Source organism: Coregonus lavaretus, assembly GCF_964263955.1.
Source record: "Coregonus lavaretus genome assembly, chromosome: 15".
Taxonomy (NCBI): domain Eukaryota; kingdom Metazoa; phylum Chordata; class Actinopteri; order Salmoniformes; family Salmonidae; genus Coregonus; species Coregonus lavaretus.
This window is the reverse complement of record NC_140002.1, coordinates 985,084-1,001,574: the sequence shown is the minus strand read 5'-3', so window position 1 is coordinate 1,001,574 and position 16,491 is coordinate 985,084. Positions and strand designations below refer to the sequence as shown.

Sequence of the window (16,491 nt, the reverse complement as noted above, 5' to 3'; positions counted from 1 at the left end):
TGTTGAGTCAGGTATTCTCCTGGGTCTGTGTTGTTGAGTCAGGTATTCCGCTAAGTCTGTGTTGTTGAGTCAGGTATTCCACTGAGTCTGTGTTGTTGAGTCAGGTATTCTACTGAGTCTGTGTTGTTGAGTCAGGTATTCTCCTGGGTCTGTGTTGTTGAGTCAGGTATTCTACTGAGTCTGTGTTGTTGAGTCAGGTATTCCAATGAGTCTGTGTTGTTGAGTCAGGTATTCCACTGAGTCTGTGTTGTTGAATCAGGTATTCCACTGAGTCTGTGTTGTTGAGTCAGGTATTCTACTGATTATGTGTTGTTGAATCAGGTATTGCACTGAGTCTGTGTTGTTGAGTCAGGTATTCCACTGAGTCTGTGTTGTTGAGTCAGGTATTCCACTGAGTCTGTGTTGTTGAGTCAGGTATTCCACTGAGTCTGTGTTGTTGAGTCAGGTATTCCACTGAGTCTGTGTTGTTGAGTCAGGTATTCCACTGAGTCTGTGTTGTTGAGTCAGGTATTCCACTGAGTCTGTGTTGTTGAATCAGGTATTCCACGGAGTCTGTGTTGTTGAGTCAGGTATTCCACTGAGTCTGTGTTGTTGAGTCAGGTATTCCACTGAGTCTGTGTTGTTGAGTCAGGTATTCCACTGAGTATGTGTTGTTGAGTCAGGTATTCCACTGAGTCTGTGTTGTTGAATCAGGTATTCCACTGAGTCTGTGTTGTTGAGTCAGGTATTCTACTGAGTCTGTGTTGTTGAGTCAGGTATTTCACTGAGTCTGTGTTGTTGAGTCAGGTATTCCACTGAGTCTGTGTTGTTGAGTCAGGTATTCTACTGAGTCTGTGTTGTTGAATCAGGTATTCCACCTAGTCTTTGTTGTTGAGTCAGGTATTCCACTGAGTCTGTGTTGTTGAGTCAGGTATTCCACTGAGTCTGTGTTGTTGAGTCAGGTATTCCACTGAGTCTGTGTTGTTGAGTCAGGTATTCCCCTGGGTCTGTGTTGTTGAATCAGGTATTCCACTGGGTCTGTGTTGTTTAGTCAGGTATTCCCCTGAGTCTGTGTTGTTGAATCAGGTATTCCACTGAGTCTGTGTTGTTGAGTCAGGTATTCCCCTGGGTCTGTGTTGTTGAATCAGGTATTCCACTGAGTCTGTGTTGTTGAGTCAGGTATTCCACTGAGTCTGTGTTGTTGAGTCAGGTATTCCCCTGAGTCTGTGTTGTTGAATCAGGTATTCCACTGAGTCTGTGTTGTTGAGTCAGGTATTCCCCTGAGTCTGTGTTGTTGAATCAGGTATTCCACTGAGTCTGTGTTGTTGAGTCAGGTATTCCCCTGGGCCAGGCTCTTTGTGTCCCATGTGTCCTCTTTGTGTGTGCCATGTCAGGATGAGCTGGAGGTCAGTGGCAGGGTTGAGGCGCAATAGAATAGGGAAGTGGAAGCGGATGTGGTTAACCATGACTCGTGGCAAAGGGCCCAGGATGGACGGATGGAGATGAAGGGATGGAAGGATGGAGAGAGAGACAATAGAGGGATGGAAGGATGGAGAGATAAACAATAGAGGGATGGAAGGATGGAGAGATAAACAATAGAGGGATGGAAGGATGGAGAGAGAGACAATAGAGGGATGGAAGGATGGAGAGATAAACAATAGAGGGATGGATGGATGGAGAGATAAACAATAGAGGGATGGAAGGATGGAGAGATAAACAATAGAGGGATGGAAGGATGGAGAGATAAACAATAGAGGGATGGAAGGATGGAGAGATAAACAATAGAGGGATGGAAGGATGGAGAGAGAGACAATAGAGGGATGGAAGGGTGGAGAGATAAACAATAGAGGGATGGAAGGATGGAGAAATAAACAATAGAGGGATGGAAGGATGGAGAGATAAACAATAGAGGGATGGAAGGATGGAGAGATAAACAATAGAGGGATGGAAGGATGGAGAGATAAACAATATAGGGATGAAGGATGGAGAAATAAACAATAGAGGGATGGAAGGGTGGAGAGATAAACAATAGAGGGATGGAAGGATGGAGAAATAAACAATAGAGGGATGGAAGGATGTAGAGATAAACAATAGAGGGATGGAAGGATGGAGAGATAAACAATAGAGAGATGGAAGGATGGAGAGATAAACAATAGAGGGGTGGAAGGATGGAGAGATAAACAATAGAGGGATGGAAGGATGGAGAGATAAACAATAGAGGGATGGAAGGATGGAGAGAAACAATAGAGGGATGGAAGGATGGAGAGATAAACAATAGAGGGATGGAAGGATGGAGAGATAAACAATAGAGGGATGGAAGGATGGAGAGATAAACAATAGAGGGATGGAAGGATGGAGAGATAAACAATAGAGGGATGGAAGGATGGAGAGAGAGACAATAGAGGGATGGAAGGATGGAGAGATAAACAATAGAGGGATGGAAGGATGGAGAGATAAACAATAGAGGGATGGAAGGATGGAGAGAGAGACAATAGAGGGATGGAAGGATGGAGAGATAAACAATAGAGGGATGGAAGGATGGAGAGATAAACAATAGAGGGATGGAAGGATGGAGAGATAAACAATAGAGGGATGGAAGGATGGAGAGATAAACAATAGAGGGATGGAAGGATGGAGAGATAAACAATAGAGGGATGGAAGGATGGAGAGAAACAATAGAGGGATGGAAGGATGGAGAGATAAACAATAGAGGGATGGAAGGATGGAGAGATAAACAATAGAGGGATGGAAGGATGGAGAGATAAACAATAGAGGGATGGAAGGATGGAGAGATAAACAATAGAGGGATGGAAGGATGGAGAGATAAACAATAGAGGGATGTAAGGATGGAGAGATAAACAATAGAGGGATGGAAGGATGGAGAGATAAACAATAGAGAGATGGAAGGATGGAGAGATAAACAATAGAGGGATGGAAGGATGGAGAGATAAACAATAGAGGGATGGAAGGATGGAGAAATGGAGATGAGGAGTTGCTGGAAAGGATACGTTTGTTTCCTTCTCCGGTGGTTTAAGTAGAGAACATGGTTTATTACAGAGTCTTTCAATGTATCACTTCCTAGCCTATCAAGGCCCTTGACTGATATATTGATATGATAATTATATATTGGTCAGTGCAGTATTTCATCCCTCAGTACTGTAGCCCCTGTACTGTAGTCCCTGTACTGTACTGTAGCCCCTGTACTGTAGTCCCTGTACTGTACTGTAGCCCCTGTACTGTACTGTAGCCCCTGTACTGTAGTCCCTGTACTGTACTGTAGCCCCTGTACTGTACTGTAGCCCCTGTACTGTACTGTAGCCCCTGTACTGTAGCCCCTGTACTGTAGCCCCTGTACTCTAGCCCCTGTACTGTAGCCCCTGTACTGTACTGTAGCCCTGTACTGTACTGTAGCCCCTGTACTGTAGCCCCTGTACTGTACTGTAGCCCCTGTACTGTACTGTAGCCCCTGTACTGTAGCCCCTGTACTGTAGCCCCTGTACTGTACTGTAGCCCTGTACTGTAGCCCCTGTACTGTACTGTAGCCCCTGTACTGTAGCCCTGTACTGTAGCCCCTGTACTGTAGCCCCTGTACTGTACTGTAGCCCCTGTATTGTAGCCCCTGTACTGTACTGTAGCCCCTGTACTGTAGCCCCTGTACTGTACTGTAGCCCCTGTACTGTAGCCCCTGTACTGTAGTCCCTGTACTGTACTGTAGCCCCTGTACTGTAGCCCCTGTACTGTACTGTAGCCCCTGTACTGTAGTCCCTGTACTGTACTGTAGCCCCTGTACTGTAGCCCCTGTACTGTAGCCCTGTACTGTAGCCCCTGTACTGTAGCCCCTGTACTGTACTGTAGTCCCTGTACTGTACTGTAGCCCCTGTACTGTACTGTAGCCCCTGTACTGTAGCCCCTGTACTGTAGCCCCTGTACTGTACTGTAGCCCCTGTACTGTAGCCCCTGTACTGTAGCCCCTGTACTGTAGTCCCTGTACTGTACTGTAGTCCCTGTACTGTACTGTAGCCCTGTACTGTACTGTAGTCCCTGTACTGTAGCCCCTGTACTGTACTGTAGCCCCTGTACTGTACTGTAGTCCCTGTACTGTACTGTAGCCCCTGTACTGTACTGTAGTCCCTGTACTGTAGCCCCTGTACTGTACTGTAGCCCTGTACTGTAGTCCCTGTACTGTACTGTAGCCCCTGTACTGTAGCCCCTGTACTGTACTGTAGCCCTGTACTGTAGTCCCTGTACTGTACTGTAGCCCCTGTACTGTAGCCCCTGTACTGTACTGTAGCCCCTGTACTGTAGCCCCTGTACTGTACTGTAGCCCCTGTACTGTAGCCCCTGTACTCTAATGTAGCCCTGTACTGTAGTCCCTGTACTGTACTGTAGCCCCTGTACTGTAGCCCCTGTACTGTAGTCCCTGTACTGTAGTCCCTGTACTGTACTGTAGTCCCTGTACTGTACTGTAGCCCTGTACTGTACTGTAGTCCCTGTACTGTAGCCCCTGTACTGTACTGTAGCCCCTGTACTGTACTGTAGTCCCTGTACTGTACTGTAGCCCCTGTACTGTACTGTAGCCCCTGTACTGTAGCCCCTGTACTGTAGCCCCTGTACTGTAGCCCCTGTACTGTACTGTAGCCCTGTACTGTACTGTAGCCCCTGTACTCTAGCCCCTGTACTGTACTGTAGCCCCTGTACTGTACTGTAGCCCCTGTACTGTAGCCCCTGTACTGTAGCCCCTGTATTGTACTGTAGCCCTGTACTGTAGCCCCTGTACTGTACTGTAGCCCCTGTACTGTAGCCCTGTACTGTAGCCCCTGTACTGTAGCCCCTGTACTGTAGCCCCTGTACTGTACTGTAGCCCCTGTACTGTAGCCCCTGTACTGTAGCCCCTGTACTGTAGTCCCTGTACTGTACTGTAGCCCCTGTACTGTAGCCCCTGTACTGTACTGTAGCCCCTGTACTGTAGTCCCTGTACTGTACTGTAGCCCATGTACTGTAGCCCCTGTACTGTAGCCCTGTACTGTAGCCCCTGTACTGTAGCCCCTGTACTGTACTGTAGTCCCTGTACTGTACTGTAGCCCCTGTACTGTACTGTAGCCCCTGTACTGTAGCCCCTGTACTGTAGCCCCTGTACTGTACTGTAGCCCCTGTACTGTAGCCCCTGTACTGTAGTCCCTGTACTGTACTGTAGTCCCTGTACTGTACTGTAGCCCTGTACTGTACTGTAGTCCCTGTACTGTAGCCCCTGTACTGTACTGTAGCCCCTGTACTGTACTGTAGTCCCTGTACTGTACTGTAGCCCCTGTACTGTACTGTAGTCCCTGTACTGTAGCCCCTGTACTGTACTGTAGCCCTGTACTGTAGTCCCTGTACTGTACTGTAGCCCCTGTACTGTAGCCCCTGTACTGTACTGTAGCCCCTGTACTGTAGCCCCTGTACTGTACTGTAGCCCCTGTACTGTAGCCCCTGTACTCTAATGTAGCCCTGTACTGTAGTCCCTGTACTGTACTGTAGCCCCTGTACTGTAGCCCCTGTACTGTAGTCCCTGTACTGTACTGTAGTCCCTGTACTGTACTGTAGCCCTGTACTGTACTGTAGTCCCTGTACTGTAGCCCCTGTACTGTACTGTAGCCCCTGTACTGTACTGTAGTCCCTGTACTGTACTGTAGCCCTGTACTGTACTGTAGTCCCTGTACTGTAGCCCCTGTACTGTACTGTAGCCCCTGTACTGTACTGTAGTCCCTGTACTGTACTGTAGCCCCTGTACTGTACTGTAGTCCTTGTACTGTAACCCCTGTACTGTACTGTAGCCCCTGTACTGTAGCCCCTGTACTGTAGCCCCTGTACTGTAGCCCCTGTACTGTACTGTAGCCCCTGTACTGTAGCCCCTGTACTGTAGCCCCTGTACTGTACTGTAGCCCCTGTACTGTAGCCCCTGTACTGTAGTCCCTGTACTGTACTGTAGTCCCTGTACTGTACTGTAGCCCTGTACTGTACTGTAGTCCCTGTACTGTAGCCCCTGTACTGTACTGTAGCCCCTGTACTGTACTGTAGTCCCTGTACTGTACTGTAGCCCCTGTACTGTACTGTAGTCCCTGTACTGTAGCCCCTGTACTGTACTGTAGCCCTGTACTGTAGTCCCTGTACTGTACTGTAGCCCCTGTACTGTAGCCCCTGTACTGTACTGTAGCCCCTGTACTGTAGCCCCTGTACTGTACTGTAGCCCCTGTACTGTAGCCCCTGTACTCTAATGTAGCCCTGTACTGTAGTCCCTGTACTGTACTGTAGCCCCTGTACTGTAGCCCCTGTACTGTAGTCCCTGTACTGTACTGTAGTCCCTGTACTGTACTGTAGCCCTGTACTGTACTGTAGTCCCTGTACTGTAGCCCCTGTACTGTACTGTAGCCCCTGTACTGTACTGTAGTCCCTGTACTGTACTGTAGCCCCTGTACTGTACTGTAGTCCTTGTACTGTAACCCCTGTACTGTACTGTAGCCCCTGTACTGTACTGTAGTCCCTGTACTGTAGTCCCTGTACTGTACTGTAGCCCCTGTACTGTACTGTAGTCCCTGTACTGTAGCCCCTGTACTGTACTGTAGCCCCTGTACTGTACTGTAGCCCCTGTACTGTAGCCCCTGTACTGTACTGTAGCCCCTGTACTGTACTGTAGCCCCTGTACTGTACTGTAGCCCCTGTACTGTACTGTAGCCCCTGTACTGTACTGTAGTCCCTGTACTGTAGCCCCTGTACTGTCATGTAGCCCCTGTACTGTAGCCCCTGTACTGTACTGTAGCCCCTTTACTGTACTGTAGCCCCTGTACTGTAGCCCCTGTACTGTCATGTAGCCCCTGTACTGTAGCCCCTGTACTGTAGCCCCTGTACTGTAGCCCCTGTACTGTACTGTAGCCCCTGTACTGTAGCCCCTGTACTGTACTGTAGCCCCTGTACTATACTGTAGTCCCTGTACTGTACTGTAGTCCCTGTACTGTACTGTAGTCCCTGTACTGTACTGTAGCCCCTGTACTGTAGCCCCTGTACTGTAGCCCCTGTACTGTAGCCCCTGTACTGTACTGTAGCCCCTGTACTGTACTGTAGCCCCTGTACTGTAGCCCCTGTACTGTACTGTAGCCCCTGTACTGTCATGTAGCCCCTGTACTGTACTGTAGCCCCTGTACTGTACTGTAGCCCCTGTACTGTACTGTAGCCCCTGTACTGTACTGTAGCCCCTGTACTGTACTGTAGCCCCTGTACTGTAGCCCCTGTAATGTACTGTAGCCCCTGTACTGTAAACCATGTACTGTACTGTAGCCCCTGTACTGTAGCCCCTGTACTGTAGCCCCTGTACTGTAGCCCCTGTACTGTACTGTAGCCCCTGTACTGTAGCCCCTGTACTGTAGTCCCTGTACTGTAGCCCCTGTACTGTAGCCCCTGTACTGTAACTCCTGTACTGTAGCCCCTGTACTATAGCCCCTGTACTGTCATGTAGCCCCTGTACTGTAGCCCTGTACTGTACTGTAGCCCCTGTACTGTAGCCCCTGTACTGTACTGTAGCCCCTGTACTGTAGCCCCTGTACTGTACTGTAGCCCCTGTACTGTACTGTAGCCCCTGTACTGTACTGTATCCCCTGTACTGTAGTCCCTGTACTGTACTGTAGCCCCTGTACTGTAGCCTTGTACTGTACTGTAGCCCTGTACTGTACTGTAGCCCCTGTACTGTAGCCCCTGTACTGTACTGTAGCCCCTGTACTGTAGTCCCTGTACTGTACTGTAGCCCCTGTACTGTAGCCCCTGTACTGTACTGTAGCCCCTGTACTGTACTGTAGTCCCTGTACTGTACTGTAGCCCCTGTACTGTAGCCCTGTACTGTACTGTAGCCCCTGTACTGTACTGTAGCCCCTGTACTGTAGCCCCTGTACTGTACTGTAGTCCCTGTACTGTACTGTAGTCCCTGTACTGTACTGTAGCCCCTGTACTGTACTGTCGCCTCTGTACTGTCATGTAGCCCCTGTACTGTACTGTAGCCCCTGTACTGTAGCCCCTGTACTGTACTGTAGCCCCTGTACTGTACTGTAGCCCCTGTACTGTAGGCCCTGTACTGTAGCACCTGTACTGTACTGTAGCCCCTGTACTGTACTGTAGCCCCTGTACTGTACTCTAGCCCCTGTACTGTAGCCCCTGTACTGTAGCCCCTGTACTCTAGCCCCTGTACTGTACTCTAGCCCCTGTACTGTAGCCCCTGTACTGTACTGTAGCCCCTGTACTCTAGCCCCTGTACTGTAGCCCCTGTACTGTACTGTAGTTCCTGTACTGTACTCTAGCCCCTGTACTGTACTCTAGCCCCTGTACTGTAGCCCCTGTACTGTACTGTAGCCCCTGTACTGTACTGTAGTTCCTGTACTGTACTCTAGCCCCTGTACTGTAGCCCCTGTACTGTACTGTAGCCCCTGTACTGTACTGTAGCCCCTGTACTGTACTCTAGCCCCTGTACTGTACTCTAGCCCCTGTACTGTAGCCCCTGTACTGTACTCCAGCCCCTGTACTGTAGTTCCTGTACTGTACTGTAGTTCCTGTACTGTACTCTAGCCCCTGTACTGTACTCTAGCCCCTGTACTGTAGCCCCTGTACTGTACTCTAGCCCCTGTACTGTAGCCCCTGTACTGTACTGTAGCCCCTGTAATGTACTGTAGCCCCTGTACTGTAGGCCCTGTACTGTAGCACCTGTACTGTACTGTAGCCCCTGTACTGTACTGTAGCCCCTGTACTGTACTCTAGCCCCTGTACTGTAGCCCCTGTACTGTAGCCCCTGTACTCTAGCCCCTGTACTGTACTCTAGCCCCTCTACTGTAGCCCCTGTACTGTACTGTAGTCCCTGTACTGTACTGTAGTCCCTGTACTGTACTGTAGTCCCTGTACTGTACTGTAGCCCCTGTACTGTAGCCCCTGTACTGTAGCCCCTGTACTGTAGCCCCTGTACTGTACTGTAGCCCCTGTACTGTACTGTAGCCCCTGTACTGTAGCCCCTGTGCTGTACTGTAGCCCCTGTAGCCCCTGTCATGTAGCCCCTGTACTGTAGCCCCTGTAATGTACTGTAGCCCCTGTACTGTAGCCCCTGTACTGTACTGTAGCCCCTGTACTGTACTGTAGCCCCTGTACTGTACTGTAGCCCCTGTACTGTAGCCCCTGTACTGTACTGTAGCCCCTGTACTGTAGCCCCTGTAATGTACTGTAGCCCCTGTACTGTAGCCCATGTACTGTACTGTAGCCCCTGTACTGTAGCCCCTGTACTGTAGCCCCTGTACTGTACTGTAGCCCCTGTACTGTCATGTAGCCCCTGTACTGTACTGTAGCCCCTGTACTGTACTGTAGCCCCTGTACTGTACTGTAGCCCCTGTACTGTAGCCCCTGTACTGTACTGTAGCCCCTGTACTGTAGCCCCTGTAATGTACTGTAGCCCCTGTACTGTAGCCCATGTACTGTAGCCCCTGTACTGTAGCCCCTGTACTGTAGCCCCTGTACTGTAGCCCCTGTACTGTACTGTAGCCCCTGTACTGTAGCCCCTGTACTGTAGTCCCTGTACTGTAGCCCCTGTACTGTAGCCCCTGTACTGTAGCCCCTGTACTGTAGCCCCTGTACTGTAGCCCCTGTACTGTCATGTAGCCCCTGTACTGTAGCCCCTGTACTGTACTGTAGCCCCTGTACTGTAGCCCCTGTACTGTACTGTAGCCCCTGTACTGTAGCCCCTGTACTGTACTGTAGCCCCTGTACTGTAGCCCCTGTACTGTACTGTAGCCCCTGTACTGTACTGTATCCCCTGTACTGTAGTGCCTGTACTGTACTGTAGCCCCTGTACTGTAGCCTTGTACTGTACTGTAGCCCTGTACTGTACTGTAGCCCCTGTACTGTAGCCCCTGTACTGTACTGTAGCCCCTGTACTGTAGCCCCTGTACTGTACTGTAGCCCCTGTACTGTACTGTAGTCCCTGTACTGTACTGTAGCCCCTGTACTGTAGCCCTGTACTGTACTGTAGCCCCTGTACTGTACTGTAGCCCCTGTACTGTAGCCCCTGTACTGTACTGTAGTCCCTGTACTGTACTGTAGTCCCTGTACTGTCATGTAGCCCCTGTACTGTACTGTCGCCTCTGTACTGTCATGTAGCCCCTGTACTGTACTGTAGCCCCTGTACTGTAGCCCCTGTACTGTACTGTAGCCCCTGTACTGTACTGTAGCCCCTGTACTGTAGGCCCTGTACTGTAGCACCTGTACTGTACTGTAGCCCCTGTACTGTACTGTAGCCCCTGTACTGTACTCTAGCCCCTGTACTGTAGCCCCTGTACTGTAGCCCCTGTACTCTAGCCCCTGTACTGTACTCTAGCCCCTATACTGTAGCCCCTGTACTGTACTGTAGCCCCTGTACTCTAGCCCCTGTACTGTAGCCCCTGTACTGTACTGTAGTTCCTGTACTGTACTCTAGCCCCTGTACTGTACTCTAGCCCCTGTACTGTAGCCCCTGTACTGTACTGTAGTTCCTGTACTGTACTCTAGCCCCTGTACTGTACTCTAGCCCCTGTACTGTAGCCCCTGTACTGTACTGTAGTTCCTGTACTGTACTCTAGCCCCTGTACTGTAGCCCCTGTACTGTACTGTAGCCCCTGTACTGTACTGTAGCCCCTGTACTGTACTATAGCCCCTGTACTGTACTCTAGCCCCTGTACTGTAGCCCCTGTACTGTACTCCAGCCCCTGTACTGTAGTTCCTGTACTGTACTGTAGTTCCTGTACTGTACTCTAGCCCCTGTACTGTACTCTAGCCCCTGTACTGTAGCCCCTGTACTGTACTCTAGCCCCTGTACTGTACTGTAGCCCCTGTACTGTACTGTAGCCCCTGTACTGTAGGCCCTGTACTGTAGCACCTGTACTGTACTGTAGGGCGGCAGGTAGCTTAGTGGTTAAGAGCGTTGGGCCAGTAACCGAAAGGTCGCTGGTTCTAATCCCCGAGCCGACTAGGTGAAAAATCTGTCGATGTGCCCTTGAGCAAGGCACTTAACCCTAATTGCTCCTGTAAGTCGCTCTGGATAAGAGCGTCTGCTAAATGACCAATTATTTATTTATTTATTATTTAGCCCCTGTACTGTAGCCCCTGTACTGTACTGTAGCCCCTGTACTGTAGCCCTGTACTGTACTGTAGCCCTGTACTGTACTGTAGCACTGTACTGTACTGTAGCCCTGTACTGTACTGTAGCCCCTGTACTGTACTGTAGCCCTGTACTGGACTGTAGCCCATGTACTGTAGCCCTGTACTGTACTGTAGCCCTGTACTGTACTGTAGCCCTGTACTGTACTGTAGCCCCTGTACTGTAGCCCTGTACTGTACTGTAGCCCCTGTACTGTAGCCCCTGTACTGTACTGTAGCCCCTGTACTGTACTGTAGTCCCTGTACTGTACTGTAGCCCCTGTACTGTACTGTAGCCCCTGTACTGTACTGTAGCCCCTGTACTGTAGCCCTGTACTGTACTGTAGCCCCTGTACTGTACTGTAGCCCCTGTACTGTAGCCCCTGTACTGTACTGTACTGTAGTCCCTGTACTGTCATGTAGCCCCTGTACTGTACTGTCGCCTCTGTACTGTCATGTAGCCCCTGTACTGTACTGTAGCCCCTGTACTGTAGCCCCTGTACTGTACTGTAGCCCCTGTACTGTAGGCCCTGTACTGTAGCACCTGTACTGTACTGTAGCCCCTGTACTGTACTGTAGCCCCTGTACTGTACTCTAGCCCCTGTACTGTAGCCCCTGTACTGTAGCCCCTGTACTCTAGCCCCTGTACTGTACTCTAGCCCCTGTACTGTAGCCCCTGTACTGTACTGTAGCCCCTGTACTCTAGCCCCTGTACTGTAGCCCCTGTACTGTACTGTAGTTCCTGTACTGTACTCTAGCCCCTGTACTGTACTCTAGCCCCTGTACTGTAGCCCCTGTACTGTACTGTAGTTCCTGTACTGTACTCTAGCCCCTGTACTGTACTCTAGCCCCTGTACTGTAGCCCCTGTACTGTACTGTAGTTCCTGTACTGTACTCTAGCCCCTGTACTGTAGCCCCTGTACTGTACTGTAGCCCCTGTACTGTACTGTAGCCCCTGTACTGTACTCTAGCCCCTGTACTGTACTCTAGCCCCTGTACTGTAGCCCCTGTACTGTACTCCAGCCCCTGTACTGTAGTTCCTGTACTGTACTGTAGTTCCTGTACTGTACTCTAGCCCCTGTACTGTACTCTAGCCCCTGTACTGTAGCCCCTGTACTGTACTCTAGCCCCTGTACTGTACTGTAGCCCCTGTACTGTACTGTAGCCCCTGTACTGTAGGCCCTGTACTGTAGCACCTGTACTGTACTGTAGGGCGGCAGGTAGCTTAGTGGTTAAGAGCGTTGGGCCAGTAACCGAAAGGTCGCTGGTTCTAATCCCCGAGCCGACTAGGTGAAAAATCTGTCGATGTGCCCTTGAGCAAGGCACTTAACCCTAATTGCTCCTGTAAGTCGCTCTGGATAAGAGCGTCTGCTAAATGACCAATTATTTATTTATTTATTATTTAGCCCCTGTACTGTACTGTAGCCCCTGTACTGTACTCTAGCCCCTGTACTGTAGCCCCTGTACTGTAGCCCCTGTACTCTAGCCCCTGTACTGTACTCTAGCCCCTGTACTGTAGCCCCTGTACTGTAGCCCCTGTACTGTAGCCCCTGTACTGTACTGTAGCCCCTGTACTCTAGCCCCTGTACTGTAGCCCCTGTACTGTACTGTAGTTCCTTTACTGTACTCTAGCCCCTGTACTGTACTCTAGCCCCTGTACTGTAGCCCCTGTACTGTACTGTAGTTCCTGTACTGTACTCTAGCCCCTGTACTGTACTCTAGCCCCTGTACTGTAGCCCCTGTACTGTACTGTAGTTCCTGTACTGTACTCTAGCCCCTGTACTGTAGCCCCTGTACTGTACTGTAGCCCCTGTACTGTACTGTAGCCCCTGTACTGTACTCTAGCCCCTGTACTGTACTCTAGCCCCTGTACTGTAGCCCCTGTACTGTAGCCCCTGTACTGTACTCTAGCCCCTGTACTGTACTCTAGCCCCTGTGCTGTAGCCCCTGTACTGTAGCCCCTGTACTGTACTCTAGCCCCTGTACTGTACTCTAGCCCCTGTACTGTAGCCCCTGTACTGTACTCCAGCCCCTGTACTGTAGTTCCTGTACTCTACTGTAGTTCCTGTACTGTACTCTAGCCCCTGTACTGTACTCTAGCCCCTGTACTGTAGCCCCTGTACTGTTTTCTAGCCCCTGTACTGTAGCCCCTGTACTGTACTGTAGCCCCTGTAATGTACTGTAGCCCCTGTACTGTAGGCCCTGTACTGTAGCACCTGTACTGTACTGTAGCCCCTGTACTGTACTGTAGCCCCTGTACTGTACTCTAGCCCCTGTACTGTAGCCCCTGTACTGTAGCCCCTGTACTCTAGCCCCTGTACTGTACTCTAGCCCCTGTACTGTAGCCCCTGTACTGTAGCCCCTGTACTGTACTGTAGCCCCTGTACTGTAGCCCCTGTACTGTCATGTAGCCCCTGTACTGTAGCCCCTGTACTGTAGCCACTGTACTGTAGCCCCTGTACTGTAGCCCCTGTACTGTACTGTAGCCCCTGTACTGTAGCCCCTGTACTGTACTGTAGCCCCTGTACTGTACTGTAGTCCCTGTACTGTACTGTAGTCCCTGTACTGTACTGTAGTCCCTGTACTGTACTGTAGCCCCTGTACTGTAGCCCCTGTACTGTAGCCCCTGTACTGTACTGTAGCCCCTGTACTGTAGCCCCTGTACTGTACTGTCTCCCCTGTACTGTCATGTAGCCCCTGTACTGTACTGTAGCCCCTGTACTGTACTGTAGCCCCTGTACTGTACTGTAGCCCCTGTACTGTACTGTAGCCCCTGTACTGTAGCCCCTGTACTGTACTGTAGCCCCTGTACTGTAGCCCCTGTAATGTACTGTAGCCCCTGTACTGTAGCCCATGTACTGTACTGTAGCCCCTGTACTGTAGCCCCTGTACTGTAGCCCCTGTACTGTAGCCCCTGTACTGTACTGTAGCCCCTGTACTGTAGCCCCTGTACTGTAGTCCCTGTACTGTAGCCCCTGTACTGTAGCCCCTGTACTGTAGCTACTGTAGCCCCTGTACTGTACTGTAGCCCCTGTACTGTACTGTAGTCCCTGTTCTGTACTGTAGCCCCTGTACTGTAGCCCTGTACTGTACTGTAGCCCCTGTACTGTACTGTAGCCCCTGTACTGTAGCCCCTGTACTGTACTGTAGTCCCTGTACTGTACTGTAGTCCCTGTACTGTCATGTAGCCCCTGTACTGTACTGTCGCCTCTGTACTGTCATGTAGCCCCTGTACTGTACTGTAGCCCCTGTACTGTAGCCCCTGTACTGTACTGTAGCCCCTGTACTGTAGGCCCTGTACTGTAGCACCTGTACTGTACTGTAGCCCCTGTACTGTACTGTAGCCCCTGTACTGTACTCTAGCCCCTGTACTGTAGCCCCTGTACTGTAGCCCCTGTACTCTAGCCCCTGTACTGTACTCTAGCCCCTGCACTGTAGCCCCTGTACTGTACTGTAGCCCCTGTACTCTAGCCCCTGTACTGTAGCCCCTGTACTGTACTGTAGTTCCTGTACTGTACTCTAGCCCCTGTACTGTACTCTAGCCCCTGTACTGTAGCCCCTGTACTGTACTGTAGTTCCTGTACTGTACTCTAGCCCCTGTACTGTACTCTAGCCCCTGTACTGTAGCCCCTGTACTGTACTGTAGTTCCTGTACTGTACTCCAGCCCCTGTACTGTAGTTCCTGTACTGTACTGTAGTTCCTGTACTGTACTCTAGCCCTTGTACTGTACTCTAGCCCCTGTACTGTAGCCCCTGTACTGTACTCTAGCCCCTGTACTGTACTGTAGCCCCTGTACTGTACTGTAGCCCCTGTACTGTAGCCCTGTACTGTAGCCCCTGTACTGTACTGTAGCCCCTGTACTGTACTCTAGCCCCTGTACTGTACTGTAGCCCCTGTACTGTACTGTAGCCCCTGTACTCTAGCCCCTGTACTGTAGCCCCTGTACTGTACTGTAGCCCCTGTACTCTAGCCCCTGTACTGTAGCCCCTGTACTGTACTGTAGTTCCTGTACTGTACTCTAGCCCCTGTACTGTACTCTAGCCCCTGTACTGTAGGCCCACTGTGTGTGAGTGCGCTGCAGTCATATTTAATTATGCCAACTCCAGAAATTGGCATAGTTACTGTGTAAGTCTATGGATGGGGTGAGAACCATGAGCCTCCTAGGTTTTGTATTGAAGTCAATGTACCCAGAGGAGGACAGAAACTAGCTGTCCTCCGCTACACCATGGTGCTACCCCAGAGAGTGCTGTCAAAGTTACTATAGACATTCATTGCAAAACAGTGTGTTTTAATAAATTATTTGGTGACGTGAATATATTTAGTATAGTTTTATCTAAAAAGGATACTTTTTTTATGTTTCACTGTTTAAAAAAAAATGAAATTCACTGAGAAGGATGGTCATCCCTTTCCTCCTCTGAGGAGCCTCCACTGTGTAAGTTGGTATTATAATTCACTGAGGAGGATGGTCCTCCCCTTCCTCCTCTGAGGAGCCTCCAATGTGTGAGTTGGTATTATAATTCACTGAGGAGGATGGTCCTCCCCTTCCTCCTCTGAGGAGCCTCCAATGTGTGAGTTGGTATTATAATTCACTGAGGAGGATGGTCCTCCCCTTCCTCCTCTGAGGAGCCTCCACTGTGTGAGTTGGTATTATCCCCAGTTGTTGGGGTTGCCGACTGCTACAGTTTGTCTTAACTGAACTAAGGTATATATTGCTAAGTATTCTTGCAGTAAACTCTCTCTGAATGTTTGCTGTATTTAAGTGCTTGTGATTTGATTTGTTCGGAGAGTTGTCTGTCTGAAGAGGACCCTCCCCGAAACATTTTTTTTTCCTTTTCAAAGTTACCAAGATAGTATGTGATGATTCCCGTTCCCAGACCTAGTGCTGTTGCCCTAGGTCTGGGATTTCCGAAACGAATCTGTCCGTAGGGTGATGATTATATTTTTTCCTGTCCTGTCTTAGATATCTTTATGAGCTATCGGGGGCAGTCGTTGGAGCAGGCTGGTTATGCTGACTGTACCTACTTTGAGAGCTCCTCCAGCGCGCCTTTCCCCTCTGTGTCGACCCCTGTGGTGACTTCTGTGTCGACCCCTGTGGTGACCTCTGTGTCGACCCCTGTGGTGACCTCTGTGTCGACCCCTGTGGTTACCGCTCCTCAGTTAAACGACCACACACAACCAGCTCAGGTACAGTAGCTAAGCACTTCTGCTTGTCACTTTGGAAACGGTTGTTCTTCCACTGCTAGGGGAGGAAAAGTAAACTATTCACATCCCATCACATATTGCCTGGACTATGTCTTCTTTGTTTTGTGTTCCTGCATTTTCACTGCATAGTTTAATAT

The 16,491-nt window shown here is 50.2% G+C and overlaps 1 protein-coding gene across 1 annotated transcript in view; it reads left to right on the top strand.

Moving 5' to 3' along the window:
• The window catches only part of mlxipl (MLX interacting protein like), a 49,761-nt gene that overhangs the window by 19,351 nt on the left and 13,919 nt on the right, over positions 1-16,491 (top strand). The window contains exon 8 of the mRNA XM_084178305.1: positions 16,113-16,336. Within this exon, the coding sequence (XP_084034431.1) occupies positions 16,113-16,336 (224 nt within the window). The remainder of the gene's footprint in view (positions 1-16,112; positions 16,337-16,491) is intronic.